The sequence below is a fragment of the Hibiscus syriacus genome, unplaced genomic scaffold (assembly GCF_006381635.1).
Source record: "Hibiscus syriacus cultivar Baekdansim isolate YM2019G1 unplaced genomic scaffold, ASM638163v2 tig00110694_pilon, whole genome shotgun sequence".
Lineage (NCBI taxonomy): Eukaryota > Viridiplantae > Streptophyta > Magnoliopsida > Malvales > Malvaceae > Hibiscus > Hibiscus syriacus.
Window position 1 is genome coordinate 2,011,321 of NW_024062828.1, and position 23,223 is coordinate 2,034,543.

A 23,223-nucleotide genomic window follows, 5' to 3' on the forward strand; every position below is an offset into this window, starting at 1 on the left:
TTGAGTTGCTCCCTAAAGTTTAAACCGTTACCTCGTTTGTCTCAAATCGTTAACTATGTTTAAATAAGCAAGGGTAAATTATATATTTAGTCACTCAACTATTTATGCGGTTTCCTTTTTGTCACCGAACTATTTTTTTTTCAGAATCATCACTAAACTTAATTTTTTATTCTGTTTTCATCACCTAATCTAATTCTATTTATTTTTTAAATTTGCAATATATTATAACAGTAGTTGGAGGTCTATGTTATGAGCCTCCTGGATTTCCAAGTTTGGATATTCCATTTTTCAGCTGTGACATTATACCGTCTAGTTGTGACATGCATCAGTCCATTTCGGTTGTGGGATTCACTGTCACGGGACAATAGTTCTGATGCTATGCTGAAAGCTGCTGCAAAAACATCTACTGCTACATCATCCATTTATACAAAGGACAAAACTGAAATTGATGCTTCGTATAAAATTGTGAGTTAACTTCATATTTACATATACATAATGTTTCCTTTTGCAGTATTCTGTTGGAAATCTTGGTCTTAACTCTTGTTTTTGTTACAGTTATTTTTCACTTTTACTTTTGACAGGTTCATGGTCTTGCAGCTGTTCCTGTTGAGCGTAATTTAAATGATCAAGTGGTGTTTTCTCCTGATCATGTTGGTCCTAAAGCAGGCAGATCATTGTTGCGTTCAAGCATGTAGACTCCAAGAAATCAGGGTCTTGCATCTGAATGCTTGTCGGGAAATGGATGCATAGTTGTTAGCTCCCCTACTCTGAAGAATGAAGGCCACTCAATTGCTGATACTATAGTACTGATTTGTCGGCAACTCTAGAGAATTTGGTTGATAAATGCTACTGCTGAGAGTTATAATATGAACACCTCTAAATCATCCGTCCACTCCAGCAGAGCCACCTAAATAATCACTTTTAAAAAATCATAAAGCATGCAACATAATTTAGTTAAACAACTACTGCTGAACAAGCATGATAGAATCGGAAAATAAATCAAATGGAATTTGGAGACTAAAATGGAATAAAAATGTTAGTTTAGTGATGGTTTTTTAAAAAAATAGTTGAATTATCAAAATAGAACTGAAAGGATAGTTGAATAATTAAATATGTAATTTATCCTTATTTTTTAATAGAGTTAACGGTTTGCGATGAGATAACTAAACTTTAAGGGATAAATGTCCTAATAAATAATTTAGGGATAACTCAATACAAAGCTTTTAAAGGCAATGCTACATTTAAATCTATTTGAAACAATGAAAGTTCTTTTTTTTTTAAAGCATCGACTGTTATTATTAAAGAAAAAAACATGGCTTTCCAAGATGACGTGGAGCCAACAGTTACAAAGCAAAAACAAAAGTTGAATGAAGAAAATGAACTCAGAAAACTTACAAACTGAAATAACGTATAAAAAAAGAAACGAAACTCTTAAAGGAGAGCAACAGTTGATGCCCACTCCAATATGAAAGAGAGTAAGGATTTGCAGACCATGGATTGGAGGTTAAAACAGGGGTTCACCATTAAGTGCGATTAGTGTATTCCCTTTGAAGAACAGTGTCGAGCAGGATCAGGGAGGATCAAGTAGACGCCGGTCTTCAGCTGCAAATCGGAGAACTATATTCGGCGCTTTCTCTACCCAGAAACGATCTATGGAACTGGTAAGACCTTCAGTCGCCATTGCATGTGCTGCCTTGTTACTGTTTCTTCTAACAAAACTGAAGTCACAACTGAAGTCACAGGAGTGGAATGTTAGAGTATGCTCAAAAACCAATCATATGATGATTATATTAATACTTTTATTTATCGATTTTATTGAATAAAGGCATTGCCGCTATTATTTTCAGTTATATATATGTGTTTAACATAAACTGGAAGATAATAAAGTCCATATAATGACATATTTGTTATTATTAAAAGATCTCTAGTCAAGTATTATTATGGGCATGGACAATAATAATACGCTTAAGACTAACATATTATTGATTGATGACAACGAGTTGTCATTGACATAGAGATGTCAGAATTGATACATGATTATATTGTTAGAGAACAATATATTGGATTGACCCACCATGAGCATATGTCTTAGATTATTATGTGACAGTCATAACATTGCTCATGGTGATGACTATATGTATGATCTTCAGACTTGAGATCAATACTATCTCAACATATATTGGTGTATGTTTTGATGTAGCTAAACAAGCTCCGTAACTGGTTGCTCTATAAAGATTGTTATTGAATATATCTCAATATATATAGTGGGTGTGTATGATTAAGATAGGATTTGTCCTTCCTACATAATAGGAAATATATCACAGGCCACTTGATTGAGTAAGACTAGAAACGCATGGCATTGCTCGAATAAGTTGATATGAGATATCATAAACTATTCGTTAATTAAAGTCTACTCTAGATATCAAGAAACAATAGATGGGCTATACAAGTGTGACTATTCCAAGACTTGTGCATATTCTAGATATAAAGGACATAAGGATGTAATACATACAAGAGTTAATCACCAAGATGATATGTCGAATCATATTTTCTTGTAACTTAGGTGAAAATGATATATTGCTAGATGTCACTCATTATATGTAATATTAGAATTGTTCTAATAATTACTGCTAACGTTACAAGAACCTACAGTGTCACACCCTAGGATTAAAACGAGAAAAGATGTACAATTTGTTGTACGATACTAAAATATATCTATAGTTAATTAAGTATATGTTTTAATAATCCCGAATATTTAATTTCAATTAATTAAATATAGATTTAATTAATTTGAAATAATAAAATCCCTAATATGATTAGGGTAACTTGGATATAAAAGGATTATTAAATTCTAATTAATTAAATATAGATTTAATTAATTTAAAATAATAAAAACCCTAATATGATTAGGGTAACTTGGCTATAAAAGGGTGTGTTAGGCCTAGCAGTCGTTTTTGGAGAACACACACAAAAACCTTCAGCCATTTTCTCTCAAAACGGTTTTGGGGGAAAACAAAATTGCTCTCAATCGGGTGAACTGAGTAGAGGCCGAGATGTGATTTCGTGGAGGCTTATGATTCGAACCGATCTATACCACCAGTATTCACTGTTATCCCTGTTATTTTTCAAGGAACCCGCTGTAAGTATTTGTATCTCTTCCTCCCGATTTTAGTTTTTCGTACTTGGATCGCTAGTGAGACCGTCAAGTTTTATTTCCGCTGCGCCATGGGATGCGCCGACAGTCCCAACAATGGTATTAGAGCCACTTGTACGATCTGAATTTGGGTTAAATTTTTTGTTGATGCGATATGTATGAGATGCATGTTCTAGTTTTATCGATTTCGGTAAATATGTTGATATCATTGCTCGAATCGATAACCGCAACGATTAATATGTTAATATGTTTTTCAATCGATTTGTTGTTGGATGATCTGTGGGAGTGCGATAGCAGATCGCGTTTGGAAGTGGAACAATGGTTGTTCCGATGCAGAAAACCTTTGGGATTGAAAATCCCAAAAGCACGATTTTGTTGATAATTGTTATCAAATCGTGAAGTTTTTTCATGGAAACAGAAGAATTGTTTTTCAAAAAAAAAAAAATCCCACCGACCGTTCGCCCCTTGACCCCTTATCAGCAGTACAAATTGAAGGCCCATATAATTTTTTTAACAAAGGAGTAAGAACGTGTATATATATATGATATGTTTGTTTTGCACGGTGTTTGACATGCATGATTATAGCCCTTATTCACTTTATAATGGTTTAATGTGAAATACGGTCTGCGAGTCGTGCCTTTCTTTATCTATGTTGTATTTCTCTTCTCTTCTTACTCCCTCGTATGTAAATCGAGTTTCTTTTAAAATTGTAAACCTATGAAGATTTACAAGGAGCAGAAGAATGGCGAGAAGATGCCTAGAGAGCAGTCTTAGGCTTTAGGGTTCTTGGTTCTCCCATTGGCTTGGGATGGGCCACCTTAGTCATTGTTTTGGGCTATAATCATTGCATCTTATTTATTACTATATTTGTTATGTATGCAATGCATCAAATGATAAAATAAGAATAAATATTGATGAGATCAATAAGGGCCTAATATTAAAACGATAAATGATGAGATAATTACGCAAATCCCTCTTAATAATCTAAGTTAACTTAACCGTCCAATATTTACCCTCGTTAAGGCTTTGATCGATATTGTGTGGCCTTTGCCAAAGCATTGGCACATAAATATATCTTGGTTAAACGTGAAGAATAAGCAAGTGATATTCACCAGTTGAAATATTGGTAATAACTTAGTTAGGTTATTCTAATAGGATTAGAAACCTAGAGGTTAAATATTTGGATAAGTCATGAGATGACTTGAACAAAAGTTGTTCACCAAAATGAGGAGTTACATGAGATGTAACTAGTCAAGTGTTACTTACCTAAATAATCACTATCCTAAAAGAAAAGCCAAAGCTGATTTAGGAAATTGATGTATTATGGATCCTCACCCACTAGAAAAATTTTCGTTGATTTTTTTTAAATTAAAACAAAGAGGGTTTTTAATTTTGAATAAAATAGTGGGAGCAATTTGTAAATAAAGTCCTATTTATAAATTTTAATTCGGTAAATTTACTTATTTTAATATTTCCATTGTTGTGGATTTAATGGCAAACAACACTGTGATCACTCCTTGAGAAGGATAAACTTAATAGCATAAACTTCCTTGACTGGTTTCGTAATTTGAGAATTGTTCTCAAACAGGAAAGGAATGAATATGTCATTGAGGAACCTGTTCCTGATGAATCGACAACTAATGCTTCAAAAACTGACAAAGACAAATTCAAGAAACATATGGATGATATGTTAGATGTTGGATGTCTAATGCTTGCCACCATGAGTCCTGAGCTTCAGAAGCAGCATGAGGACATGGTTGCATATGAGATTATTCAAAATCTCAAATAAATATATGAAGGGCAAGCATGTCAAGAGAGATATGAGGCCGCTAAAGCTCTATTTCAATGTAAAATGGCAGAGGGAACTCCTATAGGAGCTCATGTCATCAAGATGATGGGCTACATCCAAACGTTGGAAAAGTTGGGATTTCCTCTCAAAGATGAATTGGCTACCGATGTTATCCTGCAATCGTTGCCAGATAGCTTTAGTCAATTTGTCCTTAATTTCAACATGAATGAAATTAACAAGACTTTGCCACAGTTACTTGGCATGTTACGAACTGCTGAAAGTAACATGAAAAATGTTGGACCTAAGCCCATTCTGATGGTCCACAAGGACAAAGGAAAGGGAAAGAAAAAGGTAGTGGCAAAGTCTAAGGGTAATGGTAAGACCAAACCAAAAGGGAAAAATGCATTGAAACCCAAAGGGGGAGTTAGCAAAGAAGGAAAATGTTTCCATTGCGATAAGACCGGACACAGGAAGATAAACTACCCTGTTTACCTTGAAGAGGTCAAGAAGGAAAAAGCAAACATAACGTTTGTTTCAGGTATTTATGTTATTGATGTTAATTTGTCAACATCTACTTCTTGGGTATTAGATATCGGTTGTGGTTCTCATATTTGTACTTCTGTACAGGGACTACAAAAGAGAATGAATCTGGCTAAAGGAGACGTGGACCTACGAGTGAGAAATGGAGCAAGAGTTGTTGCATTAGCTATAGGGACAATTTGGAAGATCCTCAATACTGGGTTAGTGACCAAATTGAAATATTTTGGAATTTGGTGATTAAAGTAGAATAATTGAATAGTTTAATGATTTATCTGGAAATATTTCCTATAAGTTGTTAGTAATTATTAAAGGAATTAAAAGGCAAAATGGTCATTTGATAAGGAATATTTTATATTCCTTTTATAAGATAAGGGAACCACGTGGGAAAGGAGATAATTCTCCAGAGTTTTCTTTCTTCTTCTTCCTCCTCCCATATCTCCAAGCTCAAAGGTAAGTTTCTTTGTTTGTTGATTAATTGTTGATTTTAAGGTTGAGTTACGATCATTAGATGATAATTAAGCTTAAGGAGAGCTTAATTTGTTCTAAAACAACAAGATGAAATATATAGAAGGGAATAAAGAAAATGAGTTTTTAGATGAATTTCTGGGAAAGAGTTAATAAGTGAAATTTGAGAAGGAATTTGACTTGTCATCACTAAGAATAAGAGATTTATGAAGTTAAAAAGGATTAATAACAAAGTTGAAAGTTTAGTAAGATTCTTAATTTTAAGAATCACGATGAGATATGGAAGATAGAGATGGTTTATATGAATACAAGTTGGTTTAAGTAATGGTAGTTGAGTTTAATGACATGATAGGGGCATAAAATAGAAGAATTGAATGAAGAGTTAATGATTGTCGGGCGTAAAGTACAAATTCTGGTCAAAGTGTATCGATGCACATTCAATGTGTACCGATGCACTCTTTAAAGAAGAAACATCGAATACCTTGAGTGTACCGATGCACAGTTATTGCATTGATGCACCCCCTTAAAATAAAAACATCGAAGGTGATTTGTGTATCGATGCATGGGTAGTGCATCGATGCACATGTTAAAGAATGCATCGATACACTGTAGAATGTATCGATGCACTTCAAGGGAAAATAGAATTATACCTTTCTTTTGGTCTAAGAAATGATAGATTTAGAATATATCAATTGGATGTTGATATGTATCAATGTATGATTATATAGATATCGAGCACGAACGAGTTCCAGAATGATTATCAAGTTAAGATTCGATCGAAAGAGAGGAAAGCATAAAAGTGCATTGGAACTTAGTGAGGCTAAGGTGAGTGCATATTAGATAGTGTATTATATTTAATGGAAATAAGACTTGTGGCAAGTCTATTTCCTATAGTAAAATACATGAATTCATTAATATGAGCATATGGTTAATATGTTACAGGTGTGTTATTGATTGTTGCATGTGTTAATGATAGGTGTGAATACATGTTTATATGATACATGTTAAGTGTCCACGATATATGTACACATGATAATACGATATAAGTTAAATTATGTAATATGATACTTAACTATAAGATAAGTGAAGGAATGTATATATGATAGAGATTATGTATGAGATATATAAGAAGAGGTAGATGTGATTAGGTGAAAAAGAATACAAACATATATTAAGCCATGTTATATATGATACATGTGATATGATATGAAATATATGGTTACACATACATGTGGTATGTGACAAAAGAGAACGAACAAATGATATGAAATGTTATAAATGATATTGGCCATGTTATGTGATATGAGAGCTAGGGGTATAGTTGGCATGCCAAGAGTCGAGGGTTTACCTATGTTCTACGGAACATATGGACAGAATTACCTATGTCTTTCGAGATATGTGGACAGTATACCTATGTTCTAAGTAACATATGGACATATTACCTAGGTTCTTCGGGACCTATGGACAGTTGCGGAGGTTCTTTATGACCTCTGGATAGGTCATTCAGGACATTTATACGAGTTATTTTAACATCATAGTGGTGCACAACCTCAATGTACTCACATACCTTAAGTTCTCAAAAGTATACATGGGCTAATACATAGACTTTAAAGAGAGTCAATAAATCAATTGATATGATACGATGTGTGTTCGGTTGTGAACTGATATATGTGTACCATGATGTGTATAGAAATGTTTAGTATATGTTTATATGATAAAAAGAATTAGTGACATGTGTACATGGGATAATAAGAGATAACATTGAATATTATGTATGTGATATATATACTTGTTTTGATATGAATTATATGATATGATGTATGTGTGTTAGTGATCATGGTATATGTTATAAGATATATGATATGAACATAATGGATCATATAAACAAGAGAATAGAAATATGAATGGTAATAATATGATAAGGATAAGAAAGAAGATAAGTATATGCATGTGCGTATTTGATACATGAATGAATATATGTTTGGGTATGATGTGATAGCAATAATTGTTCATGCATGATTACAAGTTATAGTTTATAGTATATGTTTATTGCCTCACTAAGTCATAGACTTAGCGTGTGATTCTTTCACACGTAGGTTACAGAAATAAGAAGAAGAGTAAAGAGCAATGTGGAGCAAGACAGGTCAGTTCTCCTTACCGAATGTCAGATCAGAAGATAGGTGAATGATATGTATTTTAATGTAGAAAGTTCTAGTTGGCATGTACTAAGAAGAATATAGTGTATAAGCTCTGAATATTTCTGTAAATATTTTGAATAAGTTATATGTTATAAAAATGTTAAATTACTCACTATTTTATACAAGTAAATGTTTTGAAAAGTCAAAGTGACACCTCGGACTAGGATCCAGGTCGGATACGGGTTGGGGGTGTTACATTTAATGGTATTAGAGCTAAGGTTTAGCTGATTCTAGGCTTAAACCGAAGTCAAATGATGTTTAAAAATGTGTACATGCCAACTCAAAGTGAAAATTTCTTATCTGATAGTGTAAGGAGTATGATGTCTTGCTAATAGAATAAGATTTGTATGATATAGTAGAAATTGATTATAGAAATTATCGAAGTGAATCGATAGGGAACAAATCTGATAGTGATATCAATTCACCTGCCCTGGCCAGGCAGGGAGAAGAGCAAAAACCTCAGGGAATGCCTGTATAAGATTAGAGAATGTTTCATGATGTTGAATGAATGTATAGAAATAGTTAAAAGAGTTAAGAGCACCTGAGTTCAAGGGTGAATTTGAGAAAGGTTATGTTGTTTCAGACCTTTGAATAAATGATATGAAGATGATGTTAGATGGTTTTTATTTCTCCAAAGTGGAGAAGTTAAATTGAGAAGTTTCATTATTATGAGAGAAAGCTAGAGTATGGTGCACAAATGTCATCATAATAACGTTAAAAGATCAAATGATGTGGTTAGAATTATGGAAGAGTTCAACAATAAGTGCATCAGTGATACGTCTATAAAATGAATGAATTCAGAGTTATGGGTTTGAAATAAAGAAATAGTATTGTGTATAAGCAAGAGTGTGGATATGATAAGGGTTTGTACTATTGAAGGAAAGAGTTAGCGTGGGCTAACAAGATTTCGTGATGAAAATGTATTGGATACAGTTGTATATTTTGATCATAGTAAGGAGATATCGTGAAGAAAGTGAGGATTCATACAGTTGAGTAAAGCTGGGGATTGATAAGAAGAGTTTAAGAATGAGTTTAACAATGAGTATATTGGTGAACAATTTATAAGACAAAGAATGCTACAACGTTTGGCTCTCAAACAGAGGAATAGTACAATGTACGAGTAAAAGTATGAGTTTGAAAAGTTGAGTATGATATCGTGGAGGAAAATGTTGACGGAAAAAAAGATATATTATTGGATGTTTAGGGCTTGTGCCCTAGATTGAACAGTTGATGTTTATTAACTGTAATAGTAATGGTGATGGAGTTGTAAGATTTAGAAAAGATATAAGGCTAAGTTAATTAAGTATGATGAATCTGGATTTGGTTGTGTATTCTGATCATATAGTATGATGTAGACAAAGAAATAAGTAGTTGTATAAGATTAAGGAAGAAATTATCAGTAGATGGTCAAGGAAGAGGATATGTATAAATGAAGTGAATTATCAAAGTTACGAAGATATGATAAAGATCGGTAATCAAGGATAAGTCTAAGTGATATAAAAAGCGTATGAGAGACTGAAGAAAAGATATGATCTATGTTACAAGGATATTTTGAATTGTGAAAGAGTAAAAGGATAAAGAAATTAAAGGGTTAAGTATGATAAATGTTATATGGAAGTGTAGATGATAAGTTCGATATAGAAATATGAAAAGTGTGCAAAGTAATGTGGAAAGATGGTTTGATTTTGTAAAGCATGTGTTTAATCGCAATTAAAGAAGATTTAAAGTAGTGTTTTGGTCAAATGATGATGGAATAAAAGTTTGGTATTGTGATAAGATAATTAGAGATTAATGAAGAAATAGATGGATTTATGATGTTGAGTGATGAAAATGGATGTTACTGTTTACGTAATAAGTAACATTATATGGATTTTAGAAATGTCAAAGGAAATACAGAATTAAAGGAAAAAGGAATTTGAAGAACTAAAGGAAGGAAATGTTAAGTAAAGAAAACAACATGAGATTATTAGAAGATATGTTCTTATAAAGATGTGTAGTGAAAATTCGAGGACAAATTCTCTTTAAAGGAGGGGAGATTTGTAACATCCTCAATACTGGGTTAGTGACCAAATTAAAATATTTTAGAATTTGGTGATTAAAGTCGAATAATTGAATAGTTTAATGATTTATCTAGAAATATTTCCTAGAAGTTGTTAGTAATTATTAAAGGAATTAAAAGGTAAAATGGTTATTTGACAAGGAAAATTTTATATTCCTTTTATAAGACAAGGGAACCACGTGGGAAATGAGAGAATTCTCAAGAGTTTTCTTTCTTCTTCTTCCTCATCCTGTATCTCCAAGCTCAAAGGTGAGTTTCTTTGTTTGTTGATTAATTGTTGATTTTAAGGTTGGGTTATGATCATTAGATGATAATTAAGCTTAAGGAAATCTTAATTTGTTCTAAAACAACAAGATGAAAGATATAGAAGAGATTAAAGAAAATAAGTTTTTAGATGAATTTCTGGGAAAGAGTTAATAAGTGAAATTTAAGAAGGAATTTGACTTGTCATCACTAAGAATAAGAGATTTATGAAGTTAGAAATGATTAATAACAAAGTTGAAAGTTTAGTAAGATTCTTAATTTTAAGAATCATGATGAGATATAGAAGATAGAGATGGTTTATATGAATACAAGTTGGTTTAAGTAATGGTAGTTGAGTTTAATGACATGATAGGGGCTTAAAATAAAAGAATTGAATGAAGAGTTGATGATTGACGGGCATAAAGTACAAATTCTGGCAAAGTGTATCGATGCACATTCAATGTGTACCGATGCACACTTTAAAGAATAAACATCGAATGCCTTGAGTGTACCGATGCATAGTTAGTGCATTGATGCACCCCCTTAAAATGAAAACATCGAAGGTGATTTGTGTATCGATGCATGGGTAGTGCATCGATGCACATGTTAAAGAATGCATCGATACACTGTAGAATGTATCGATGCACTTCAAGGGAAAATAGAATTATACCTTTCTTTTGGTCTAAGAAATCATAGATTAGAATATATCAATTGGATGCTGATATGTATCAATATATGATTATATAGATATCGAGCACAAACGAGTTCCAGAACGATTATCAAGTTAAGATTCGATCGAAATAGAGGAGAGCATAAAAGTGCATTGGAACTTAGTGAGGCCAATGTGAGTGCATATTAGATAGTGTATTATATTTAATGGAAATAAGACTTGTGACAAGTCTATTTCCTATAGTAAAATACCTGAATTCATTAATATGATCATATGGTTGATATGTTACAGGTGTGTTATTAATTATTGCATGTGTTAATGATAGGTGTGAATACATGTTTATATGATACATGTTAAGTGTCCATGATATATGTACACATGATAATACGATATAAGTTAAATTATATAATATGATACATAACTATAAGATAAGTGAAGGAATGTATATATGATAGAGATTATGTATGAGATATATGAGAAGAGGTAGATGTGATTAGGTGAAAAAGAATACAAACATATATTAAGCCATGTTATATGTGATACATGTGATATGATATGAAACATATGGTTACACATACATGTGGTATGTGACAGAAGAGAAATAACAAATGATATGAAATGTTATTAATGATAATGGCCCTGTTATGTGATATGAGAGCTAGGGGTATAATTGGCATGTCAAGAGTCGAGGGTTTACCTATGTTCTACGGAACATATGGACCGAATTACCTATGTCTTTCGAGACATATGGACAGTATACCTATATTTTAAGGAACATATGGATAGTTTACCTAGGTTCTTCGAGACCTATGGACAGTTGCTGAGGTTCTTTATGACCTCTAGATAGGTCATTTGGGACATTTATACGAGCTGTGGTGACAGCATAGTGGTGCACAACCTCAATGTACTCACATATCTTAAGTTCTCAAAAGTATACATGGGTTAATACATAGACTTTAAAGAGAGTAAATAAATCAATTGATATAATACGATGTGTGTTCGGTTGTGAACTGATATATGTGTACCATTATGTGTATAGAAATGTTTAGTATATGTTTATACGATAAAAAGAATTAGTGACATGTGTACATGGGATAATAAGAGATAACATTGAATACAATGTATGTGATATATATACTTGTTTTGATATGAATTATATGATATGATATATGTGTGTTAGTGATCATGGTATATGTTATAAGATATATGATATGAACATAATGGATCATATAAACAAGAGAATAGAAATATGAATGGTAATAATATGATAATGATAGGAAATAAGATAAGTATATGCATGTGCGGATTTGATATATGAATTGATATATGTTTGGGTATGATGTGATAGCAATAATTGTTCATGCATGATTACAAGTTATAGTTTACAGTATATGTTTATTGCCTCACTAAGTCATAGACTTAGCGTGTGATTGTTTCATATGTAGGTTACAGAAACGGGAAGAAGAGTAAAGAGCAATATGGAGCAAGATAGGTCAGTTCTCCTTACCGAAGGTCAGATCAGAAGAAAGGTGAATAATATGTATTTTAATATATAAAGTTCTAGTTGGCATGTACTAAAAAGAATATAGTGTATAAGCTCTGAATAGTTCTGTAAACGTTTTGAATAAGTTATATGTTATAAAAATGTTAAATTACTCACTATTTTATACAAGTAAATGTTTTGAAAAGTCAATGTGACACCTCGGACTCGGATCCGGGTCGGATACGGGTTGAGGGTGTTACACATATGTTTTATCTTTGCCTAGTGGACTTGATTTAAATTTAGAGGATTGTTATTATGTGCCTAGTTTGACTAAGAACATTATTTCTTTTTCTTGTTTGGACAAGATTGGTTTTGAGATTATTATTAAGAATAATTGTTGTTCTTTTTATCTCGATAGTGGTTTTTATGGTTTGGCACAATTGGTAAATGGTCTCTATATTTTGGATCAAGAAAACACCCTTTATAACATAAATACTAAGAGATCAAAAACAAATGACTCGAATCAAACTTATCTTTGGCATTGTCGTTTAGGCCATATAAGTTAGGAACGCATATCAAAACTCCATAAAGATGGATTCTTAGATTCATTTGTTTTCGAACAATATGATGTATGCGAATCTTGCTTGTTGGTAAAAATGACTAAAGATCCTTTTAATAGTAAAGGTGAGCGAGCAAGTGATTTATTGTGGTTAATACATAGTGATGTATGTGGACCAATGAATACACAAGTCAGAGGTGGATTCCATTACTTCATTACTTTTATTGATGACTTCAGTCGGTATGTGTATATTTATCTTATGCGCCATAAATCTGAAACCCTTGAAAAGTTTAAGGAATTTAAAAATGAAGTACAAAATCAACTAAGCAAGATTATTAAGGCACTTCGATCAGATCGAGGTGGAGAATACTTAAGCATAGAGTTTAATGAACTCCTAAAAGAATGTGGGATTGTCTCACAGCTTACACCACCTGGTACACCATAATGGAATGGTGTTTCTGAAAGAAGGAATCGAACACTATTAGATATGGTTCGATCGATGATGAGTCATAGTGATCTTCCGACTTCTTTTAGGGGACATGCACTTGAAATATCCGTTTTCACACTAAATCGTGTTCCATCTAAATCGGTTCAAAAGACACCATATGAGATATGGACTATGAAACGTCCCAATATGTCTTTTATGAAGATTTAGGGTTGTGAAACTTATATAAAACATCAGTTCTCTACAAAGCTCGAACCTATATCTCATAAGTGTATATTTGTTGGATATCCTAAAGAAACTAAGGGATACTATTTCTTCAACCCTAACGAGAACAAAGTGTTTGTTGCTCGAACAAGAGTATTTCTCGAAAGAGAATTTCTCTCAAAGAAAGGGAATGGTAGAAATATTGAACTAGGAGAAGTTCAAGAGCAATAGATAAATGAACATGAAGTTGAGCATGTTTTACAAGTTGTTGAGGAGCATTCAACAGATTTAGAAACACAATCACTGTGTAGATCCACAAGAGAACATCGTGCACCTGAGAGATTTGGATTTCTCATTACGACACATGGAGATGTTCTTCTTATGGATCAAGATGAGCCCAAGACTTATCAAGAGGTAGTGTCTAGCCCAACTCTGAGAAATGGCTTGAAGCCATGAGATCTGAGATGGATTCCATGTCAGTAAACCAAGTATGGACTTTGGTTGAACCACCTGAAGGGGTCAAACCTATAGGGTGTAAAAGGGTTTTCAAGAAGAAAACCGACATAGATGGTAATGTACAAACATAAAAGGGGCGATTAGTCGCTAAAGTTTTTCGACAAGTTTATGATGTAGACTATGACGAAACATTCTCCCTTGTAGCTATGTTTAAGTCCATCTGGATCTTGCTTGCAATAGCTGCATTCCATGATTATGAAATCTGGCAAATGGACGTCAAAACTGCCTTTCTTAATGGAAAACTTGAAGAGGATGTGTATATGACACAACCAGAAGGTTTTGTCTTTCCAGGAAATACTGGAAAGGTTGTAAGCTACAGAGATCTATTTATGGACTAAAGCAAGCTTCTCGAAGCTGGAATCTTCGTTTCAATGATGCAATCATAGAGTTTGGTTTTATCAGAAATGAAGATGAGCCTTGTGTTTATAAGAAGGCTAGTGGGAGCATTGTTTCTCTCCTAATCTTGTATATAGACGATATACTCATCATAGGAAATGATATACCTACTTTACAGTCTGTTAAGACTTGGTTAAGTAGTTATTTTTCTATGAAAGATTTGGGTGAGGCAGCGTATATCTTAGGAGTTAAGATCTATAGAGATATATCAAGACAACTTTGAGGTCTAATTCAAAGTACATATATAGACAAAGTGCTAAAAAGGTTCAGTATAGAAGAATCCAAGAAGGGATTTTTGCCTATGAGACATGGCATTTCTCTTTCGAAGGAAATGTGTCCTTCAACTCCACAAGAAAGAGAACGGATGAATAAGATTCCATATGCTTCGGCTATTGGTTCTATCATGTATGCCATGATATGTACTCGACCAGATGTATCGTATGCTTTAAGCATGACGAGTTGGTATTAAGCGAACCCTGGTGAAAATCATTGGGTTGCGGTTAAAAATATCCTTAAGTACTTAAGAAGAACTAAGGATAAATTTCTTGTCTATTGAGGGGATGAAGATCTTTGTATAAAAGGTTATATTGATACCAGCTTCAAAACTGACAAGGATGACTCACGATCGCAATCGGGTTTTGTGTTTTGTCTTAATGGAGATGTTGTGAGCTAGAAAAGTTCGAAGCAAGACACAATAGCTGATTCTACAACAGAAGCTGAATACATTGCAGCCAATGAAGCAACAAAAGAGGTTGTTAGGATCAAGAAGTTTATAATGGAATTAGGGGTTGTTCCCAGCATATCAAATGTTGTAGAACTCCGTTGGGACAATAATGGAGCCATTGCACAAGCAAAGGAACCCAGATCTTATCAACGATCCAAACATATTCTTAGGCGCTTTCATCTCATTCGAGAGATCATTAATCGAGGAGATGTGGAAATATGTAGAGTACACACGGATGACAACATTTTTGATCCCTTAACGAAGCCTCTTATACAGCAGAGGCATGATCGTCACACTGAGTCACTCGGTATTAGATATGTGAGTGATTGGTCTTAGTGCTAGTGGGAGATTGTTAGAGTATGCCCAAAGACCAATCATATGATGATTGTAATAATACTTTTATTTACCGATTTTATTGAATAAAGGCATTGCCGCTATTATTTTCAATTATATATATGTGTTTAACATAAACTGGAAGATAATAAAGTCCATATAATGACATATTTGTTATTATTAAAAGATCCCTAGTCAAGTATTATTATGGGCATGGACAATAATAATACGCTTAAGACTAACATGTTATTGATTGATGACTACAAGTTGTCATTGACATAGAGATGTCTGAATTGATACATGATTATATTGTTAGAGAACAATGTATTGGATTGACCCACCATGAGCATATGTCTTAGATTATTATGTGACAGTCATAACATTGCTCATGGTGATGACTATATGTATGATCCTCAGACTTGAGATCAATACTATCCCAACATATATTGGTGTATGTTTTGATTCAGCTAAACAAGCTCCGTAATTGGTTGCTCTATAAAGACTGTTATTGAATATATCTCAATATATGTAGTGGGTGTGTATGATTAAGATAGGATCTGTCCTTCATACATAATAGGAAATATATCACAGGCCACTTGATTGAGTAAGACTAGAAACATATGGCCATGCTTGAATAAGTTGATATGAGATATCATAAACTATTCGTTAATTAAAGTCTACTCTAGATATCAAGAAACAATAGATGGGCTATACAAGTGTGACTATTCCAAGACTTGTGCATATTCTAGATATAAAGGACATAAGGATATAATACATACAAGAGTTAATTACCAAGATGATATGTCGAATCATATTTTCTTGTAACTTAGGTGACAATGATATATTGCTAGATGTCACTCATTGTATGTAATATTAGAATTGTTCTAATAATTACTGCTAACGTTACAAGAACCTACAGGGTCACACCCTCGGATTGAAACGAGAAAAGATGTACAATTTGTTGTACGATACTAAAATATATCTATAGTTAATTAAGTATATGTTTTAATAATCCCGAATATTTAATTTCAATTAATTAAATATAGATTTAATTAATTTGAAATAATAAAATCCCTAATATGATTAGGGTAACTTGGATATAAAAGGATTATTAAATTCTAATTAATTAAATATAGATTTAATTAATTTAAAATAATAAAAACCCTAATATGATTAGGGTAACTTGGCTATAAAAGGGTATGTTAGTTTCTAGCAGCCGTTTTTCGAGAACACACACAAAAACCTTCAGCCATTTTCTCTCAAAACGGTTATGGGGAAAACAAAATTGCTCTCAATCGGGTGAACTGAGTAGACGTCGAGACATGATTTCGTGGACGCTTACGATTCGAACCGATCTACACCACCAGGATTCACTATTGTCCTTGCTGTTTTCAAGGAACCCGCTGTAAGTATTTGCATCTCTTCCTCCCGATTTCAATTTTTCGTACTTGGATCGCTGGTGAGACCGTCGAGTTTTGTTTCCGCTGCGCCATGGGGTGCGCCGACAGTCCCAACATGGAAGTTGTGTGCAGGGAGCTTTACATCTCGAGTGAGAGCATTGATTTTCGATAGGTCAGTTTCGTTGCTCTTTAGTTTGTTGATGATGGGTTTTGCATAACTCTCAATTATAATCCTGTTGAGGCGAATATCTAATGCAAATTGTATCCCCTGTAAAGCAGCTAATGCCCCGACCATGAAGACAAATGTGACCGGATGATTGATGATATGGCAAGAACCCAAAATATGACCTTCGTTATCGCAAATGATGATACCTGAGCAAGTTTTATTTTCTTTTTGATTGAAACTCGCATCAACATTAACTTTGGAGATCGGATTAGGTGGAGGTTCCCAATTGGCTTGATTGTGAGTATGAGGGTGGGTCAAGGCCGAATAAACTGATGATAATTCCCTGCAGTGATTATGAATGGAGGTAAGTAAGCTTGAAACTGTTTGCTTTTGTCCTTCATAGATGTACTTGTTTCGTACTCCCGATAAAGACCAAATAGTGATGCCAATTAGAGTATGCTTGCTTTTATTAGTTGTTGTAGAAAGCCCCAGAAGCCATTCTTTGAAATCGATTTGCTTTGCTGACGAATTTCATTTAACTTCTAGTTCTTGCCAAACCCAGCTGGCAAAAAACAGTCCGTGCTAACATGAATGACATTTTCTAATATGGATCCAAGGACAAGTAGATGACGATGAAACCCTTTTAATCAATAAATTGTGCATTGTGGGAGCAAAATTAAGAGAGAACTTCCAAAGTATGATTTTTACTTTGGAGGGCCATGTAATAGTCCAGATAAATTTGAAAATTTTTGAACCTGAATTATGAGGATTATCCGAGGAAGTGAGTAACTTGTAACCACTTCGAACCGAATTGGAACCAAAACCTTCTCCTGCCCAACGCAAGATGTCCTCTTGAGGGAAACAAGAGAGAGGGATAGTGAGGATTGTTTTAGCTTCTTCCCTACTAAATACCGAATGTATTAAAGTAAAATTCCATCTTCTTTCCTCAGAAAGTATTAGCTCGGCCACTGTAGTTAAATGATTCACCCTTGTAGTCACAATTTTTCGATTCGGAATATCTGGTAGGCAATAGTCATTCCAGATTGACATCGAAGAACATGTTCCGATTTTCCATTGTGGGCTTTTTTCAAGTAAACCTTTGGCGCTCCATATGCTTTGCCAAACTAAAGAGGGATTAGAGCCAAGAGGAGCTTGAAGGAAATCTGAGTTTGGAAAAATATTTAGAGCGAAGTAACCTTCCCACAAGTGAATTAGGTTTAGAAATGATACGCCACCCCTGTTTCGCGAGAAGTGTAATATTAAACTTGCCGAAATCTCTAAAGCCCATACCCTTTATTTTTAGGCTTACAAAGCACATTCCAAGTGCACCAATGGATGCCCTTCTTAGCCGAATGTTGCCACCAATATCTAGTTGTGATGACCTCTAATTATGTACAGAAACTATTATGTAAGAGAAAGCAGGACATTGCATAGATGGGAATGGATTGGATGAAACAATGAAAGTTAATACTAAACAAAATGTATTAAATTAATAACGAAAGTGATAATTTTAAAAAAATATATAATGGAAAAAAACCAGATAAAATTAAAACAAAAGTAATTAAACTTATAATTTATTTTTAAATATTTTTTATCAAACAATAAGATTATAGTACATAATAAGATTTCTAGTCTTACTTTGTTATATTGTATCTTGTTATATTATATAGGGTAAACTACATATTTAGTATTCTAACTATTATTTTTATTTCGTTTTAGTCACTCAACTACTTTTTATTTTAAAATCATACATAAAATTACGTTTTAATTTTATTTTAGTCATTCACTATTAAAAAATTAACGATGATGCTGACATGTCATCATTAAAAAATTTTAAAATTGTGACATCAATAGTTTTATTAATTTGGGTAAAGTATACAAACGATCCCCCGAATATAGGGGTGATGCTTTGTTGAGTTCCTCAACTATTAAAAGTTACAAAATGATCATTCGACTATCGGGCATTGCTTTGTTGAGTCTCCCAACTATTAAAAGTTACAAAATAATCACTTGACTATTTAGTATGTTCCAAACTTTTCCTTTTCCGTTAAAAATTTGACGGCAGTCTGAGTTTTATTTTAACTTGATGATTGAGATATAGTAAAATTTGATCTCAGAATCTAAAAAAATTATCATATCTCAGTCAGTAGGTTAACATTCAACTCAGGATGATGTCAATTTTGTAGAGAAAAAAAAAAGATGAGTTTGGAACATACTACATTGTCGGGTGACCATTTTATAACTTTTAATAAACGAGGGATTCAACAAAGCATTTCCCTATAGTCGAGAGACAATTTATGTACTTTACCCTATTAATTTTTAATAACAGGTGATAAAATAAAATTAAAATGTTACGTTAGGTATGATTTTAAAACAAAAAAATAATTAAGTGACAAAAACAGATTACAAGTGATAGTTAGAGTGTTATATGTGTAGCATACCCTATTATATATAGGATATATGATTTGTACGATTTGATAATATCTAGGGAGTGAGATTGTCTCGGGAAAGGTAAACTAATATACAACTAAGAAATGGCGTGAGCAGAAATTTAATAAGATACTTAATAAAGTCGGTTTAGCTCTACCGGAAATGTTGAGTAATAATAATGTTGTAGGTGGAAAACATGAAGAACTATTAAAAAAATTGACAACCGGCAAACTTAGCTTATCGATAGGTTTCGATACCGTGCACAGAATTATCGATATATATAAATATATAAGAAAGTGATGAACACTACAAGAAATTTTGATTGTTTCAACAAAATTATTTATCACTAAAAGTGCTAAATTTGTCACAATATATTTATTTTGACCAATTTTATTTGTTACTATGTTTGTTAGAACAACCTTGTCATGTAAAGTATATTGTGTTCGTTACCATTGTATAGTATTTATTGTAACTGTTGGAAAAATATTGAATAAATTGATGTTGTTTATAGCTAATTAATAATAAGTCATGTCACTTGATGAATGGACTTAATTTTTTGTTTAAAGTTGCATCCATTCAATCATACCTATTCAACAATTCTCTTCATGAAAAGGTTAAATCCTTTTATGAAAAAGGTTAAGCACTTTTCATCAAAAAGATAAGTCATTTAATTGAAAGATTAAGTCATTTCATCGAAAGGTCTTAACCCTTCAATCCATCTCCTCCTCTATATATAGGTTACTTGAGGCACAATTCTAAAAAAAATAATACAAGTTACTTGACGCACAATTCTAAAAAAATAATACAAGTTACAAAGACAACTTTGAGACACAATTCACAAAGTTGAATTATGATAACACTTAGAAAGTTCCTTCTAAATTCATTCTTTCCGGTGATAGAAAAATGCAAGATTGTGTTCGACTGATCACTACGGTTGTGATTACTGTTGTGATCGTGTTGTTGTATCCTGAGAGACCGACATCCAACGTTACTCAAAGCACCGAGGAGAGGACGAATCTGTCTTAAGGAAACTATTCATATAGGCCTCAACAAAAATCTTTCTTCGGTTTATCTTACTCTACTCATCCGATTCATTGTCTAAATATGAGTAAACCAATTTCTTGCCTCTGCTTTAAGTTTTATTTATTTTGCTTCGCTCGATCATATAATAATATTTATTTATTATTATTATTATTTTATCGCAGATTAACCATTTTGTCTAACAGTAACAATGAAATTTCGTTACTATAATTAACTTATCGCAATAAAATATTTGTCACGATCTATTAACTATTTAGTCACGAGAAGTACATTTTGTCATAACTAACTTATATTTAAACATCAAATATAAAGGGTTTTTGTGACGAAAATACATAAGGCAACAAAAATTATTTTGTCGCAGTTGCTATTTCGTCACGAAATGTAACTTAGATACACAAAATATTTGTTAAAATAAAATAATTATTTTATCACAAAAAACAAATTTCGTCACAATTAAGTTAAATTATAACATCAAATAAAAAAGATTTTTGTGACAAAAATACATATTACAATAAAATTTATTTTCTCACTACTTTTATTTCGTCACTGAAATATTTTTTATAACTTTTTACTATAACTAAATAATTTTGTTACAATTTGTTATTGTGAAAGAATATTTTTTTGTCACAATTTTTTATAATGAGAAATTAATATTGGTTACAAATTGTTATTTTGATTAAATGAAATTTTCACAATTTTTTATGATGAGAAATTAATATTTGTTATAAATTATTATTTTGATTAAATAAATTTGGCATAAATTTTTATTTTGACAAAATTTTCTATGTTATTGTAACTAAATAAATTTATTACAATTTGTTATTGTAAAAGAATATTATTTGTCATAATTTTTTATATTAAGGAATTTATATTTATATAATAAATATATAGAGATGGAGTTATATGGCAAGATGAAACATCCATATTCCACCCTGAACATTTAGAGGATTTTACCTTCTGATCACGTATAGGCTGTAGATGGAACAGGTTCCAGAATTTCTTGCCTGAAACGTGTACAGAAAGCTTTAAATAATTAAAGGTCTAGGAAGATAACTCCTTAAATACTGAAAGACAACAACATTACATTCATGACATGAATCGGGAAAATTGAAGATTATTCCTCATATTTAAGCAATTCCAGGGTGTTGGAACTTGAAAAATGTTAATAACCATACCACTCTAGGTGTAGTTAATGAGTTGCACAGTTACTTCTGTCTGGTTATCGATTGCCTCTGGAATCTTCCTTACAGCAGCCGGATCAGTTTCAGGGCCTTGTAGAAACCTCTAAGGGTTTAACAACCGCACAAAATTAAATGAAGTGAATTGCATTATTAGTTCAAAAATATTTTTGGCTAAACATCAGCCAAGAAAGGCTATGGTTTAAGTTCGTTCTTTACCAGTTCTTCAAACCATTTAAGCTATCAGATTATGAGTGGAATTTCTTGTTAAGGCATACCTGCAATTTCTGCCCAGGATGTGATCTGTCAGCTCCAATAAGCTATCAGAGGCAAAGATCTGAACATCAAGACAAGTAGAATCATTTAGTTACAAAGTTAATCTCCAATTTGCATGATCCACCATTAAAAATCATAAAAGCTAGAGTTCAAAAGTCTTACAATGGGATTATCAGGCAACCTGGGATCGGTAATGACAAAGTTTTTCTCTATACGTTCAAGCGTAGTGGCCAAATCAATCCACTTTCTCATTTCCTTTTGTCTAACTTTGTCATCAACACTGTCGGGCCTCTCATCATCATAATCACTTTCATCCTGATCAGCATCCACCAGTAGACTATTGTCAAAGCTGTCTGCAGTAGTACACTGGTTTTTCCTCATAAGCCTGGTATGCATGTAAGATGAACGCTTCCATTAAATACCAAGTTTATTACAGCTATCATAACGAAGATGTTGAGTATAAATTATACGGACCCCATGAAAGAAAGACGAGTGAATTTTCTGGGTTTCTTTTCAGGCACTTCACTGATACGTTCCATTGAAAGCCGCATACCCCCATTGGAGTTTCTTCTATGAGGAGGCACGTTTTCTGAGTTTCGCCTCGCCATAGCTACACCGCCTTCTTCTTTATCTTCTTCTCCACCACCCTATTAAAAATAAATTTCCCTAAAAATTAGTTTCCCCTAAAACTCAATTTCCTTTAAAAGATAATAGAGGGAAATTTCCCTCCTAAATTAATTAATTATTTTATTATTTAATAATATTATTAAGAGTATATCATTATTTCTTTGATTCATATAATGTTAAAATAAAAAAAAAATAATAATAGATTAAATATTAAACAAAATCATACTCCTATTAAGAGCATAGTATGATTATTATTATTGATTAGAGTATCTTTATATATCTTCTTAATAAATAATAATAATAATAAATATTAATTAAAGCATAGTC

General features: G+C 32.5%; 1 protein-coding gene across 1 annotated transcript; it reads right to left on the reverse strand.

Annotated features, from left to right (window-relative positions):
* Nucleotides 1–1,570: 1,570 nt before the first annotated feature.
* Nucleotides 1,571–22,915, reverse strand: LOC120138582 (phototropin-1-like). Its single transcript, XM_039154031.1, has 4 exons — nt 22,744–22,915; nt 22,432–22,654; nt 22,272–22,330; nt 1,571–1,730 (listed from the first exon to the last, which is right to left on the reverse strand). Exons 1-4 carry the CDS (start codon nt 22,875–22,877, stop codon nt 1,571–1,573), a joined length of 576 nt encoding a protein of 191 aa, XP_039009962.1. The 5' UTR covers nt 22,878–22,915.
* Between the last annotated feature and the right edge of the window lie 308 nt (nt 22,916–23,223).

Coding starts and splice junctions, on each gene's coding strand:
- LOC120138582 (XM_039154031.1), bottom strand. CDS start 22,877: ATGGCGAGGCGAAACTCAGAAAACGTGCCTCCTCATAGAAGAAACTCC. Junction 22,655..22,743: donor ACTCGTCTTTCTTTCATGGG/GTCCGTATAATT, acceptor CATGCATACCAG/GCTTATGAGGAAAAACCAGT. Junction 22,331..22,431: donor GGTTGCCTGATAATCCCATT/GTAAGACTTTTG, acceptor CTTGATGTTCAG/ATCTTTGCCTCTGATAGCTT.